The sequence below is a fragment of the Sylvia atricapilla genome, chromosome 5 (assembly GCF_009819655.1).
Source record: "Sylvia atricapilla isolate bSylAtr1 chromosome 5, bSylAtr1.pri, whole genome shotgun sequence".
Taxonomy (NCBI): domain Eukaryota; kingdom Metazoa; phylum Chordata; class Aves; order Passeriformes; family Sylviidae; genus Sylvia; species Sylvia atricapilla.
The window spans coordinates 63,171,279-63,186,101 of record NC_089144.1 but is presented as its reverse complement, the minus strand read 5'-3'; the positions used below and the strand labels follow the sequence as shown (position 1 = coordinate 63,186,101).

Genomic DNA, 14,823 nt, shown 5'->3' with positions numbered 1-14,823 from the left:
AAGGACTGATGCTATGCCCATGATAGATTTTGACTGTATACGCATTTAAAAGAAGTAGTTCTAATGAAGTATGTAGCATTGCACTTGTAATTTCCTAGCCTTTCAGGTGACTTCCTGACCTTTAAAAGAAAAAAGGTAGCTAAATCTTGAATTCATTTTTATCAAGGTAATGTTCTTGAGACTGGCATTAAGCAGGAACTAAAACAACCCCAGTTAATTACAAATTATCCTAAATTATTGAAAATTAGTTCAATAATTCTGTGTAATATTTATGTATTAAATATTACACAGAGACTAGTTCTGTGTAATATTTATGTACACCCCACATGAGGAAAAAGGTCAGTGATGTATCTTAAAATTAAAACCACGGGCAAGATTAATACTAAAATGCATATTAACTTGTTTTATTGAGGCACAACAAGGCATTGTGAATAGCCCATACTTGAGGCAATCAATAGTGTAGTAAGCTGGACATTAATACAGTTTAGGGTAAGTGCAAACAATATACATTCACAGCTTTATTAGCAAGGCTACATCACAACTGATAAAGTGCCAAATTAGTGCTGATTCAGTACCCCAACTCCATGATTTCACCTTGCAAAACAGGACCACCAATTCCCCCAATAATGGAACCACATATCCTCTATAAAGTCAGTAAGTGCAAAGCTAGTCCCACCCCCCTCACCAAGGTGTTTGGAGCAGCTCTTCTGTAAACATTGCACTGGATTTTAGTCCTGATAAAGGAGGTATCCTGAAAAGGTGGAGTATTTCCAGCTACTTCCATAGATGGCTCCCCGATGCAGCCGTAGCCAGATCTGATCTCCCTGGAACAGCTGCAGGACTGCATGGTTACTGGCTGTTTCATGGTCAGGAGCCCCATCATTTGCATATGCTGACACAAGGACCTCTTCATTCTTCATGAGATTCACATACAGAGGGACACTTACAGCCAGTTTCAGCATGTGGAAGATGAAGACATAGGTACCATTCACCGGACAGTTGAACCTACCAAGCTGGATATCAAAAGTTTCTCCCAGGTTGTTCAGCAACAGGTCAAACACAATGGGCTGGTCGAGAGTTCCAGGGGCCAGGTTGGATGTTCGAGCAGCAGAGAAGGCGACCCTCATCTGCTGCGGGAGCGGGTAGACGTGCACGGGCAGTATGGTGGCAGCCTGGCTCGTCACCGGCATATCCACAGGGGTGATGCTGCGGGAGTCTCCCTGCCCGGAGTCCCCACTGTTAAAGGTCTCATTGTCTCGCTCTGGGCTGCTCACCTGAGAGGAGTCACTCCACCCTGCTGTTAAGAACCATTAGCAGTGATGAGTATTACAACAGGATAGCCTTAAGCCTGTGGGCATAATCTCAAGCAGTAAGTGTACAGGCTTTGCAGCAGCTTGATCTTTGAGCCACAGCAAGTTGTCAAAGGACCCCGGTGAGAGCAGAACTTTGTAGCTCACTTATATTCATCACACTTGCATTGAGCAAGATGGGACATAACTGAGATATAAACAATTACTTCTTATACTTCCAAGGAGGAGAAGGCAATAGGTTGTAATCATTTTAGCTTGAGTATGTCATATCAACTTAAAAGCATATGCTAACTTCTGAGAGGAAATAAAATGCAATTGCTGAAAGCACTGACAAAATTAGAGCCAAGTCACCTTCAAGATCTCAATTTTCACTTCATGTTACTCAACACCATTCTTCTGTAGTTGCATTTCTAGTAGACCTTGTCAACTTACAATGCTAGAATATTTTAAGTCTGAAAAACTAGAGTTGCTTTTAAGGCTTGTGCACCTCACTCTGCAAAATAAAGCTGTAAATCTTTTCAAATATCCAAGTTAAAAGATTTAGAATGAAGACATTAATAGATCTGAGAAATTTAGAGCAGTCACACTTAAGGTACAAACCATTGTTATTTCCACTGGAAAACAACACCTTAAGAAGGACAATAAAATAAGGGAAGTCACTGTGAGATCTTAATGCTGATGAGTGCTTCCATCAGCTGTTAATTCATCATGATCACATATTTAGTTCGCTTCTGAAGTATATTCTGTGAATCATCCCTCAAGTCAGGATATGACCTGCTTTATCCTAAAACAGCTTCCATAATATGCCATTTAGTCCTTAAAATAGTGATCTACAGCTACTCTTCATCTCACTTCTCATCTGTAGTACTGGAAGTCCGTCTTTTTCCAGCACATACAGTGGGAACAATTCTTGTTTCCAACTCTTCAAAACACATGCTATTCATGCTTGGACTCAACTAGCTGTATTTCTTTCTTTAGGTTTTATACTCTACTATGGAAATACAGAGTAAACCTATATTACCAAATACATTTTCATAGAAAAATTATTTTACAGAGTCTCAGTGATCTGATAGCCTATCCAGAATAAGAGGAGACTACACAATTGAGGGAAGAAACCCAGTGCTTCTTCCCTAAGACAGGGAATCACCTCATGTGCATTTTCCTACTCAGGCTATTTGTGAAGCTCAGTAAGTGAACTTCACAAACACAACCACCACTGTGTCAAAACTTTGACATGAAGACTTCAGACTGAGAATAGTGAAATTGAATCTTCTGCTGTGCAATGTTATGGAAAAACAGCACTCAAGCCTCCAGCTGAGCTTGGTTAACTTACACCAAGGTCGATCTGTTAGGTGAGTGATGGTGCATTCTGCTTTTCACACTGTTCCCAGTAACACCCCAGCTGCAATGCCCAAGCATGTATGGGACTACTGGGGGCCTGATGTTGGCCTTACCTCTGGAATTTGCTCGAGGACCAGTACTTATCCCACCTCGCTTATAGCACTGCTGGTAATTAACATCCTAAAAGAGAAGTGTTAGGAAGATGGCTATAAGCAAATCTGAAGTCATATGAGGCAAATACACTTTTTTGCACAACAAATTCAGTCTCTAGAATAGACAGTGATAGTTCAGAAACAAGATGTAGATAAAAAGCTTTACTTACAGAAAATTTACTTCCATTACAGCTTGTATAAAATTAAAGATCTACATCGATGCCTGTTGTAGCAAGCTGGCTTCTGAACTGTGGACTCAGTTGAGGTTACTGAGCACTACCCTTAAGCCTCAAGTCTGTTCAAAGTCCATGAGCCTGCACAGAAGACACTGACAGATCCTCCTCACACCAGGAACCTTTGCCTTCTTACTTATGGTTGGGTTTTGTTTTGGCCTAGCCTCATTGTCAGCCAGTTCATTTAGAAGTTCATTATTTTACATTACAGAGGCATTTTAGTGAACCAACTTTTAAACTAATAGACCAGATTCATACAATGTTATTTACCATCTGTTTACATTTCAAAGACTCCTTTCAGACTAAAATCAACCTGTCATACAGAGATGTTACCTGTCTGAACTGACTTATTTCGGCTGCTGTTTATCATTCCACAAAAGGGTTTGTCTGGGAAACAAAACTAACCTCTAGCTTGTAAGTAATAGTTCACCTGTTAAGACAATGAGAAACTACCATGTTAGAAGATTTGGCTCCTGTACAGTGGAAGGCTATTGGAAATCAAGTCAATACTTACCCTCTGAGAATATGGCATTCCAGCATAATCTCTACCAGGAAACTGTAGTTGGCCATAATTGCCATTAGTTAATGAAGGTGAACCTCTGTAGGCATCAAAACCTGTTCAAATAAAGTTGATTATTCAGTATCATTCATTGTTTGATTTACAGTACAAGTCCAGAATACAACTACAGCTTTTTTTTGCAATTATGTACATTAAGTTATGCAGTAACAGACCTATTCTTAAATTTGGAATTGAACAGGAACCTTGCTACTCCTATAACAAATGCATTTTTATTAGCATAACTCAACTCACACACTGTGGCTACACCAAAATTGTGTACTTAAAAATATTACCATCAGGCCCTATCCATTGCCTGTGATGCTAATGGGATGTCACAGAACATCTGAAAAGCTTGCTAAATCCAGAGATGGGATTACAACACTTTTCTGTTACATACACCCACCTATTACTGGTACACATTTAGGGGCTACTATAATATATTGCCTCTTTAGCTATTAACTTAAGCAATTATTTAACTACTAAAGCAGAACTGCAAGTAACTTCATTCCAGACACCACCGAACCCCAGACTGCTGTTAAGTCAGAATTATAAAACTCATCATCTGGTACATGTTTCTACAAGGTACTGAGCAGGCTGAGCCCAAAAGCTGAAGCACCTACCACAGACTAAATGCCTTTCTACATCAGAGGGGAATAGGCCACAATCTGCAGCTGGTAGCTAGCAACAACTTTAATTTAGTAACTGCTTAAAGTCTGCTGAAACTCTCTTTAGTACTTCATCTGGCAGCAAAAGAGTAACTGGTCTGCAAATAACCCTCCTCTTAAAACCCTTTAGTTTGTTATTGATCTAGAAGGGCTCTTCACTACTGGGAGCCTCTCCCTCATCCTGGTTTCTGCTGGCAATATTAAAGTGAGCAGTGCTAAGCAAAATTGCCTTATTTTGGGCAAACACAGCAAGTGGTATCTGAAGAGAAAGACGCCTGCCCAGTTTGTCAGCAAGATGCCAAGAGAAAGAATTAAGTAGGTAAAAAGTTCAGAACAGCAAATGAAAACACCAACAGAAAAGTCCATATGAGTAATCTAATAACCTCTTAGTGAAAGCTTCTATCTTCATATTTAGGCAGGCTATGAAATTGCTGTGCCATTGGGCCTGACATCTCAAGTACAGGGACCACAAATAGAAGTCAGAATGAGCTTCCTTTAATTCTACAGAGGGCCCCATTCTCTGCACATTGCCCTTAGGGTCTTAAGACATTTCACATCTAGAACGTGAATTTAATCCTGTGTTGTGTTCAATCACATTCTACTGGCAGCACATTAGATCTTTAGGATGATAGTAAATACAGACATACCTTTGTACCCACCAGGGGAGCGATAGGAATTCCCCAGCGACCTTCCACCTCTAGCAGACCCTCTGACAGACCCACGGCTGTTGAGGTAAGGCTGAGGGGGTCTGGGAATAACATTAGCCTGAGCTGGATAAAAGGCAAGGCTACCATTGCTAACAGGAACAGCTCCATCAGGTTGATAGTTCACTGCTTAAAACAGAAGGCACAGATAAATCAAAGCTTTTTACAACTGCAGTAAGTTATCACACACAGAAGCAAGGGCAATATTAGGACATTCAGAGACCAATTAAGCTGCTCTGAATATTCTGTTCTTCTGCCCTTTCATTACTTGAAGTGAGTGGATCATTCCTTTTGTTTTGTAAAGTGTAGCACTTGTTAAAATCTACTGTAGACAGCACAGGCTCTCAGTGGAAACCCCTAATACATTCAAAAGAAGTTGGTTGTACAGGTGAGAACAAGCTTGCCAGCAGCATGAAAATACCCAGCCTAGGTTAAAAATCAGGTAAAATTTGATAAAGAATTTTCACTGATAAACTAGGTCACCTCAGTATTGACATCCCTCAAAACAGCGAGAAACTCCGTCACACCTAAATAGCAATAAGATGACTTTGGAAAGCAGATATTTGAGATCAGTCTCTTCAGTAGACATTCCTATCACATACTAGACAGCTAACTCCAAGCAAAATGTATTCAAGAACACTTTTCACTCAGAAGGGTGAGTGGTTAGCTTTAAACACAAACCTTGCAACCGTAAAAGTACTTCCACAAGGCCATGCTTTATTTCAATCCAAAAAGCTTAAAATTGATCCAGAACAATAGTACAAACCCGTGTGGAGTCTGTGCAATGCCTCTGCACAAAGCTAATAAAATTATGACTTCCCAAAAAAAAAAATTCCAAGGCTCATCACCTGTAGTCTCAGTGATGTGAAGGAGCACTGAAGCTAAACCTGCTTTCATGGCTGCTACACTTACACCGTTCTTCTGAGTTCTCAGTGTCTCATTGACTTCACACCATCTGTCTGTTTCTGGTCTAAGACCTATGAAAATCACTCTGGCACAAAAACAGCAGCTGTAAATGACCCTGAGCCATTTTATTAGATGGCCCTATGAATACAGGTCTCGAGTTGTCACTTTCTTTCATCCTAAAACCTCATTTAGGGGTCAGTTTCATGTCAAACTAAGTGTCAGCTATACAAACCCACCTCTTGCACTACCTGAACGTCAAGTAAGTCAGGTTTGTGTTGAATGTAACAGCTCAAGACCACTTACTAGCTCAGTATTCCTCAGGTCAGACTGAAAACTTATCCCAGATTTCTTACTTAGCAGTCAGCAACTCCCAGCACTGACAGCACTGTTACCAGAAACCAAATTAATAGCTCCAAATAACACTATTTCATCATTGCTACTATTCCAAGCAAATGATTGTTTGACTGCCAAGTATCACCACATACTTGATTTTCTCACCTACTGGGAAATTCAGGCACATAAATGACAACATTCTGTTCATCGAATACAGAAACAAGTTTGAAACAGCCTTTCATCCTGTTGGCAGTTTTAAAATTAAGTTTACATACCATCAACTACATTAGAGTTGATGTATGCCTGGTATTAGACATTTGTGTAGCACCTGTTAAGAATTTCACTGGGTTAGAAGTACTCACAGCACATGATAATGCATTTAGATACTATTATAAACTAGCATATTTAAAGACTACTTGAAATACAGAAGCAAGTGCAGTTCTTACCTGAAGACAGAGATTCTTGTGAAAGAGAGGTTTGTTCTGCAACATGAGAAGATTGCAACTGGCATTGAGGAGGAGTCTGTGTACTTGCTGTGGAGAAACTCTGGTTATATCCTGCTGAATACGAAGAATCCTCTTTAATTTCCTGGTCTTTCCGTGGAGGCAGTGGTGCATTCACCTTAAATACCTACAGCATATTTGAAAACAAGTGCTTTACACCAGCAGCTGAAGTCTCTGCTTAATGCCATCACCCTGCTATGCTGTGGCTTGAATCCATGCACTTTTTAATTGATTTCTAGAACAACTGTTTCTTAGAAATAACCACAAACATCATACATCAACCCATCTTTTTTCCCTCTCAGTAAACTTACAGAACACACTCCTGTTTATGCAGCTACTACACAGGGAACAGCTTGATTGACCATAGCTACTGTACTGTCAGCAGAACAATTGCCATACAACAAGCTATTTTCCTTCTGTGGGAAATCCACTGTGAAATTCACTGACTACCTGCCCTACAGCTCAAGCTGAAGCTGGGAGAGCCTATCCTGAGATGAGATATTCACATTTGGGATTAATCTGGGTCTTTCTGCATGTCTTGGAACCTGATATAACACTGCTATTCACTCAAACAGCATATTAGACATCTTTTGGCCCTTCAGTAAATGGAGCTTCATCTTTCCTACTCCTTTAAAGTTCCCCAAGAATAAACACTTAACCTAAATCAGTCTCACCATTCAAATGTTAGTCTAGGCACTACAATGATGAGCAGATATTACTGTTAGTTAAATCTAATAACCAGTAACTCCAGTGACTATATTACTTCGTAGCCAATAACACAATTACCAGAAATAATGCTACCAAAAGGGACAACTAGTATCAACATTAAATAGGTAAAGTCTGTTTTGATTAAAAGGATCTAAATTTCACATGAAGAGATATCAGCAGTGCTGGTACTTAGTCTACACGTGTATCTAGCATTTTCCAAGACTATAAACTCTGAAGACAGACTTGGGCAAAAGCCACAGCTGGATGATGCAAGAAACAGCTTCACAGTTTGAAAATTCTTGCCATTTGCAGATACCCTATAAATTAAAAAAAGAAATGAATACTTTTTCCAGGGTGAAAAAACCCAGAATTGCCTCTAAGAAGCATTTTGAACCATTGTAAAATAAAACAAACTTTGGGTGGGTTTTTTTGTTGGGTTTTTTTTTTTTTTTTTGGTTGGTTTTTTTGGTTTTTTGTTTTGTTGGGATTTTTTTTTCTAATTTTGATCACTTCATCTGGTAAATAAAGTGATCCAAAGCTATCATTTTTCTAAAAGAAATTTGAGAACGCAGGGGAGTCAGGCTGTCAACACCCACATCCTGAAGTTTTTGTAGCAAGTGGTCTGCTTTGTCCTACAGTGAGGATTACAGGTGGAATTCAAACCAAGGAGTAGGGCTACAGGTCAAGCCTGCCTTCAAGCTTCCATAAGCAGCAATAGGATGTTTGAGGACCTACAATGAGATACTTCCATTACTGTCACTGTGATGCCACTATTTGGCAGGGAATCATCCTGACTATCTACTCAAGTCCAATGGCTGTGCTTTCTTGGCAGCAATGAGAATCTAAGCAATGTAGGGAAGCAGAAAACCCTGCACTGCAAAGTTCAAAATTTCTACCACTACCAGAGGAACAAACATCCTCATGACCTCTTCTACAAATACAGAAAACCAAGCAGAAGAAGTCAATGCAGTGATTTTACTACAGACCACACCAGGATGTCATGGAAGTTTTAGTTATTAACTCCTGTGATTTGAAAGGTTATTAGATACCTTCTTCCACCTGTTCCCACCACATATACCTCAATACTGCAAGACAGAGATTGTCCAGCAAGTTGTGAATTGCACTAGTACTTCTGTTAAAATGGAGAATGCCTTTGGAGAACCTAAAGCTTGTTTTTGAGAAAAAACATTAAATCAATGTTTCTATCATCTTCTGAAGAATGTAGCAGAGTAAAGAATGTTGCCTTCCTTCCCTATACTTGAACTTAAGGAAATGGAGACTCTTCCTCTGAACTGCTCTAAGCCTGCACTGCAGATGACCAGGAAGGAGCAATGTTTGATACTATATTTTCAGGCCATACACCACTACTGATGTTCTATATTTGCAGTGAATCTCTCAGCCTATGTGGTATATTTCTGAGATACATACAATGACTACTTGTTAACAATGCAGGAAAATGAGCAACACCAGTCTTCCAAAGACACATTTTCTGTGATTCTGTGGACTGAGTTTTTCCCCACTGAATCAAACAGGAGAACATGACAAACTCAGGCTTCTGAAAAGATTGTCCTAATATCTATATACTTCAGGATTCCCTTTCTCCAAGGAAGTCTGTTTTATTTGAAATCTTGTCCCAAGAGCAGTATAAGTACTGTCCACCTCACTTAAGGACACAGCTATCAGTCTCCTGATTTGACTTCCCCCTCTTTGTTCCTTGAAGCTACTAAGATATGCTAGTATTAGTTTTTTGACACTACACAGAGCAAAACCAGGATCTCTGTTCTTAGATCTGTTTTAAGTTCTGAAGGAATCAGAGAACCAGAGGACTAATCTAGGTTTTATAGTTAAAACAAAACGATTTATCAAGTTCTGTACTACTCCAAGAGGAGCCAGGTCCTCAGTGCTACTCCTAAATTACTCACATCACTGTCAGTTCTGTGTGTTGCATACTTACAGTCTGCATAGCCTGAAAGGGAGCTGCTGTTATTGTGACAGAACTGCTGCTTGCTGGAGGAGACTGAAAGCTTTGCACTGGTGGCACTGATGGCACAGGGGTGCTTGAAGTAGGCAATGGCGACTGTGGCTCACTTGGGAGGGGAATAGTTGCCTGGGGGAAGAACAAATGTAATGAAAGGTCACTTGATAATTATCAGGCAGTAACAGAAGCAGTTAATTTGTTCTAAAGCCTAGACTGACAGAAGTCAGCAGTTTCTACAGGATGACATTTGGACATAGTAGAGCTACAAAATAGCTTTTGCTTACAATTTCAAATCTTGCTGTGCATCCTCAGCAAACAGTACTTCTATTGCAGTCTCTGCTGATTAAGTGAAATGTGCCTATGAGCTACTATACATACCATGCTTTGGAATAATATCACAATAAAGAGACATTAGACCACTAAGGACACAAAATGCTTTCTGTCCCATTTAGTAGAAGATGATTCTTTGGCTGATATTAAAAATTACTTCTCTTTTCTGGAGGAACTCAGGATATTTAGGGCATCTGATTTTTTTTCCCTTTCCTACTTAATTATGTTTCAGATTAGAAACAATGCTGAGTTGTCCAGACAAAGTATTAACCAGCATTAGGCCTCAGCTGTGCAGATGGCAAAATGAAGTGCTGGTTTAGATATTTACAGGAATCAGGAGTCAAAAGGAACATGTCTAGAGCCTTACCATTTCAGCAACTTAAATATTTACCTTACTTGTGATAGCTCACCTGGGCAATTTCAATCTTTTTAGGTATCAGTGGCTCAGAAACACGTGAACTTGTCTGATACAGAGGCTGGGAAGTATATTTCTCATTCTCTTGAGAAAGTGGTGTTGATGCCTAGAAGAAGCCATAATGCACCTGCTATTACAAGTAGTACAACAGAGTTCTGATAAAGCTACAGATCATCAGTGCAAAAGTTGAAACAAATGGATTTTGAAAGACTGGGACAAGCATTAATTCCAAAGCCAAAGTATTAAATAGTGATCTTAACCAAAGCTTTGAGTAATTAGCTTTAGAGATTCAGATTTAGATTACTCTCCTTACACAACTGGTTGCACAACTAGCCCTGCAAAGTCAGATCATTTTAAGAACCATAGATTGCTTCAAGCACTTACAGTGAAGTCTGCAACACACACCTGTTTCACTGAATTACATGGAAAGATATGTTGTGCCTCTGGTAAGCTCTGTTGAACAAGGCTTTGCAAAGGCTGCGTCCTCTATAGCTAGGTCACACTTGTAATGCTAAGTTTAGGAGTTGCTTAATACTTCAATACAGAGCCTAGGGCTAAAGTCTCCCAGTCCTGTGCTCACCATGTACACATCACAGTGCCTCAGACAGCACTTGCACACCAGGAGGAGCACTGTTACCATGGAGTGTATTCCCTGGTTGTGCTGGGACAAAAACTTACCTACTGCTTTCCCTGGAAAAGACAGGCACTAGACTTCAAGCTGAAGGTACTAGAAATAGGCTGGGTACAAGCAACCCTAATTCCAAACAATAAGTTAGCATTCTACTAAATCAGATGCTCTACTTTATAGCGCAGCACAAGCCTTCTGGATGCATATTGAACAGCAAAATGATTGAATTCTTGTCAGCACAAGGAGCCTCAAGGCACTGGAGAAGTGATAGAAGGTGTCAAGAACAGGGACAAAACTGCTGATTCAAAAGGTTGTAAGACTAATAGCCCTATCAGTATACAGTATATTAAGAAATAGAGTATGTACTAGGTACACAGTATGCTGATAACATGTACATCAGCAAAAAAAATGTAAAAAGCAAGAACAGTTCCCATTATAATCTACATACTATGAATTACAGTCCATCAGGAAAGAGCCAGTTGTGTTCTTGAACTTAGCAAGAAAATTTACAAGAGAGCTTTAAGACAGTGATCTGCATAAATTGAAACTTTTCAGCTCTAAACACTATTTGAATGTTTAACGGCACATAAATACAACTAAAGCAAGCAAAATTTTAGGTCTTAGCTGAACATCAGGAAGCCAAACTCCCAGTATTTCCTCAGTTAGTGTTTTAGAGAATATCTCAGTTTTCAGGTTATACACAGGTTCTGCTATTTCATGACAATACCCATCCCAATTTATGCAACCTCTTTGTCATCATTAGAGGGAATATTCTACACTATAACCAAAGCAAATATTTATGCTGCTTCCATGTTCCTACAAGAATGTAGGAACCACATTTTTTAGTGAGGATTTTTCATCCCACACCCTTCTTCTGTCAAGCAGCAGTCTGCTCACTTTGCATTCATGCAGTATTAGCAAGAGTTTTGCACCCATCTATACGACTGCTGTTACTTGTATGTTGTTCAAATAAAGTTATTCAGGAGGGCCCCAGGTCAGCTTTCTGTTAGGGCTGGCTGTCACACAGATCTGAATGCCAGCGAACCCCAGGGTGTGGTACCTGTGGTGTCACCAAGTCTTCAGTTTCAGAGCCAGAACGAGCATGACCAGCAGATGCCAGGGAAGTGTTTGAACCATGCAGCGTCATGGACGAAGCAGCAGCCTTGAGAGGAGACAAAACAGAGATAAGGTTTCAAAAATATCAAATGTAAATGTTTGGTTTCACTAAAACTCACACCCTCAGCATGTCCAAGTAAACCACAGAATAATGCAGGGACTGAAGTGTTTTGACCAGGAGTTCTTGTTCATGGCAAGGAAGAACATTTAAAACTAAAAGTCACAAGACCTGCAAGCATGGTGACTGAATTTAAGGTTAATTTAACCACAACTACCAAAGTTTGAGGTACAATCTTTGGTGTAAGGATCCTGAAGATGAAAACACTATCTAGCAAAGAAACTAGCTGTTCTTCTGCACAAGACCACTGGCTATGATCTGAATCTATAGGTAAAATATGCAAACTATTTCAGCATACCTTCAGCACTCTTCAAGAAACTTCAAGCATTTATCTCCCCGTTTCAACCAGAAGAGCAGCTAGCTGTATCAGCATTTGAGTGATCTTAGACTTGCAACCTACTACATTGTATGCAATACAAAACTACTGTCAAGAAAAACAATTCAAGTATAAATCCATGCTGGTAAATAACCTCTATCTGCCTCTTCAGTCCTAACTTGAACTTACTTGAAGGGACTGCTGAAGAAAATCACTCTGACTTGGCAGTTTCTGCTCTTTTGAAGCTGTAAAAATAGAATGCATGAAGCAACATTTACTTTTAAATTCAAACACTACATATAGTTTTGGTGTGCAGTTCTATTTTTTAATCATTTGGTTTTTATTACTTTTACCACATGGGCTGCAAATATTTAAACCTAGCATCAGCAAACCACACCCAATTGAAAACTCAGGTTTTTGGTAAAAGAGGACAGGTATTCAATGACAAAAATACTTTTACCACAGAAAAGATGCCCAGATGCCGGATTAAGAAAAAAATTAATAAACTGGGCAACTGAGTTCTACAGTCCAAGATCCATGCAGTCTTTTAGCATGGTCTGTTCTTTATACTTAAACAAGCTGTCTTCACCAGGCCTACTGATCTACAACCCAAGCAAACTCTGTTAGTGCTTGCACAATTTTACATAACATTTACACTTATAGTGTCACCTACCTACAGGACTACTTGCTGGAGCAACTGAAGGAGGTTGGGATGAACCAATGGCACTTGGTGAAGCTTTATCAAAATCCAGAATGGACTCCTTTCAAAAAAAAGACCACCATGGGTAGAAAAAAAAATTAAACTCTAGATTCAAATGAAACATTCTCACTTGACAAACTGCTTTTAGCTAATTAGGGCTACTTCATTCATTCAGTGCCAACACACGTTGCCAACACTGTTTTTCCTAACCCAGCAGGAACTAGAGTGTTGTGCTACAACAGCAGAGAAAAACATACTTGCATGAAGTTATAAGTCCCTTGTATCTGAGTCATCAGATCCTGAAGTTTTTCCCTTCTCAATACTGGATCTTTTGGAAGAGTTGAAGTAGAACAAAATTCTGCAGCTGGCTGATGTACAGGTTTAGGCACCTAAAAAGGAGAAATTATTTTAAATCTAATACTGGAAGCAAGACAAGCTGCCTTATCCAATATACTTCCACAGTAACCTAGAGGTGTCAGATACTGTGAACCAGGGAATTCTGTGCTGTTATTGATACTTCCTGAATCAAGTTTTCACTTTATTAGAAAAGAATCAGGTTCCTTTTGCTACAACAAGTTAAGCCACAGATTTCATAGAACAATTTGGGTTGGAAGACAGCTTGAAGACAACTTATCTAGTTCCAAACCCCCCTGCCATGGGCAGGAACACCTTTCACGTGATTAATTCACTTCAGTTTCTTATAGTCAAAGATTTGCCTGCATCTAGTGCAAAATTAGGCACTACCATCTAAGGAAAATCATATTTCAGGTGAAGGCCAGAATAAACTTAAAAATCAAAACTACATCATTCAAGGTTGACTTCCTCCCAATACAGCCTACACCAGTAAGTACAGATCTTTTATTAGGAGGGTATTTACAGACACTCCGAAAAAGTTGCACCTTAGAGACATATGGCAAGCAAGTAACTCAGGATGAGACCAAAGTGTTTCTACTAAAAAGCCACAACCTCAGTGCACCACATCCTGCAGAAATTATTACATCTGGGTTTGGCATAAATACACCTACGTTCCCACACAAGAGCCTAACATGGACTTTTGCAGGGCTTTACTACTCCTTGATTATTTCAGCTGTAAGAGTTTATCCCAACTGGTTATCACTCCATTTTAAAAGAGGGAAATGTTTTGTCAGAGAATGAGTCAGTCTAAGGTAACAAAAATCGCAATAGTAAGCTCCTTAAGCTGAAGAAGCTGTTATTTATAGGGTGACAATAATATTAGACTGTCTAGATAGTCTAACATGTTTTGAAACAGCATGGAGAAGTAGGCTCATTAGAAGTATTTTAAACCAATAATTTTTGTGGTTCCTTACAGTTTTACTATTCTTATGCTTGTCTGTACAGCTAGAGGGAGGCAAATCTGAAGACATTTAGTAGCATTATTTCAGCTGGTCCAAATGTTGAGATATGCAGGAACACGTGAAAGCCTTTATTTTCCTACAGGACAAACAGCTGTATTTCTATCAGGAGGTTACTACTTCAATATATTGTACAGTAGTGTTACTGAGTATTTGCATGAAGCATTGGAAAATATATGGCAGAAGGGTATTTGTGTTATGATGACAAATAATAACACACTAAATCCACCACAAACTGATCAAGTGTCCACTTTTAGGACAAGCCTAAAGCACTCTTGCATTTCCTTTTCAAAAGTTTTCTGAACCCAGTCTCTGGCCTTTGCAGAAATTCCAATGCCATGCACAGGCAAGAAGCTTACAGGACACGATTAACTCTGGAGGACTGTTTCTAGTATCTGTGTGACCCACGTGATAGCTGCTTGATGAGCTGTGAGG

General features: G+C 39.5%; 1 protein-coding gene across 6 annotated transcripts in view; it reads right to left on the bottom strand.

The window, feature by feature from the left end:
* Positions 1-376: 376 nt before the first annotated feature.
* CAPRIN2 (caprin family member 2) overlaps positions 377-14,823 on the bottom strand; it is a 32,227-nt gene continuing 17,780 nt past the window's right edge. For 3 of the 6 annotated variants that reach the window (XM_066319761.1, XM_066319763.1, XM_066319765.1), the window contains 11 exons: positions 13,273-13,404; positions 12,989-13,076; positions 12,505-12,560; positions 11,826-11,927; positions 10,133-10,243; positions 9,369-9,521; positions 6,650-6,833; positions 4,908-5,090; positions 3,551-3,651; positions 2,765-2,831; positions 377-1,297 (listed from right to left, as the gene is read on the bottom strand). In XM_066319761.1, coding sequence (XP_066175858.1) covers positions 729-1,297; positions 2,765-2,831; positions 3,551-3,651; positions 4,908-5,090; positions 6,650-6,833; positions 9,369-9,521; positions 10,133-10,243; positions 11,826-11,927; positions 12,505-12,560; positions 12,989-13,076; positions 13,273-13,404 — 1,746 coding nt within the window. In that variant the 3' untranslated portion in view covers positions 377-728. The remainder of the gene's footprint in view (positions 1,298-2,764; positions 2,832-3,550; positions 3,652-4,907; positions 5,091-6,649; positions 6,834-9,368; positions 9,522-10,132; positions 10,244-11,825; positions 11,928-12,504; positions 12,561-12,988; positions 13,077-13,272; positions 13,405-14,823) is intronic. The other 3 variants (XM_066319764.1, XM_066319766.1, XM_066319762.1) reach the window with 2 other exon arrangements.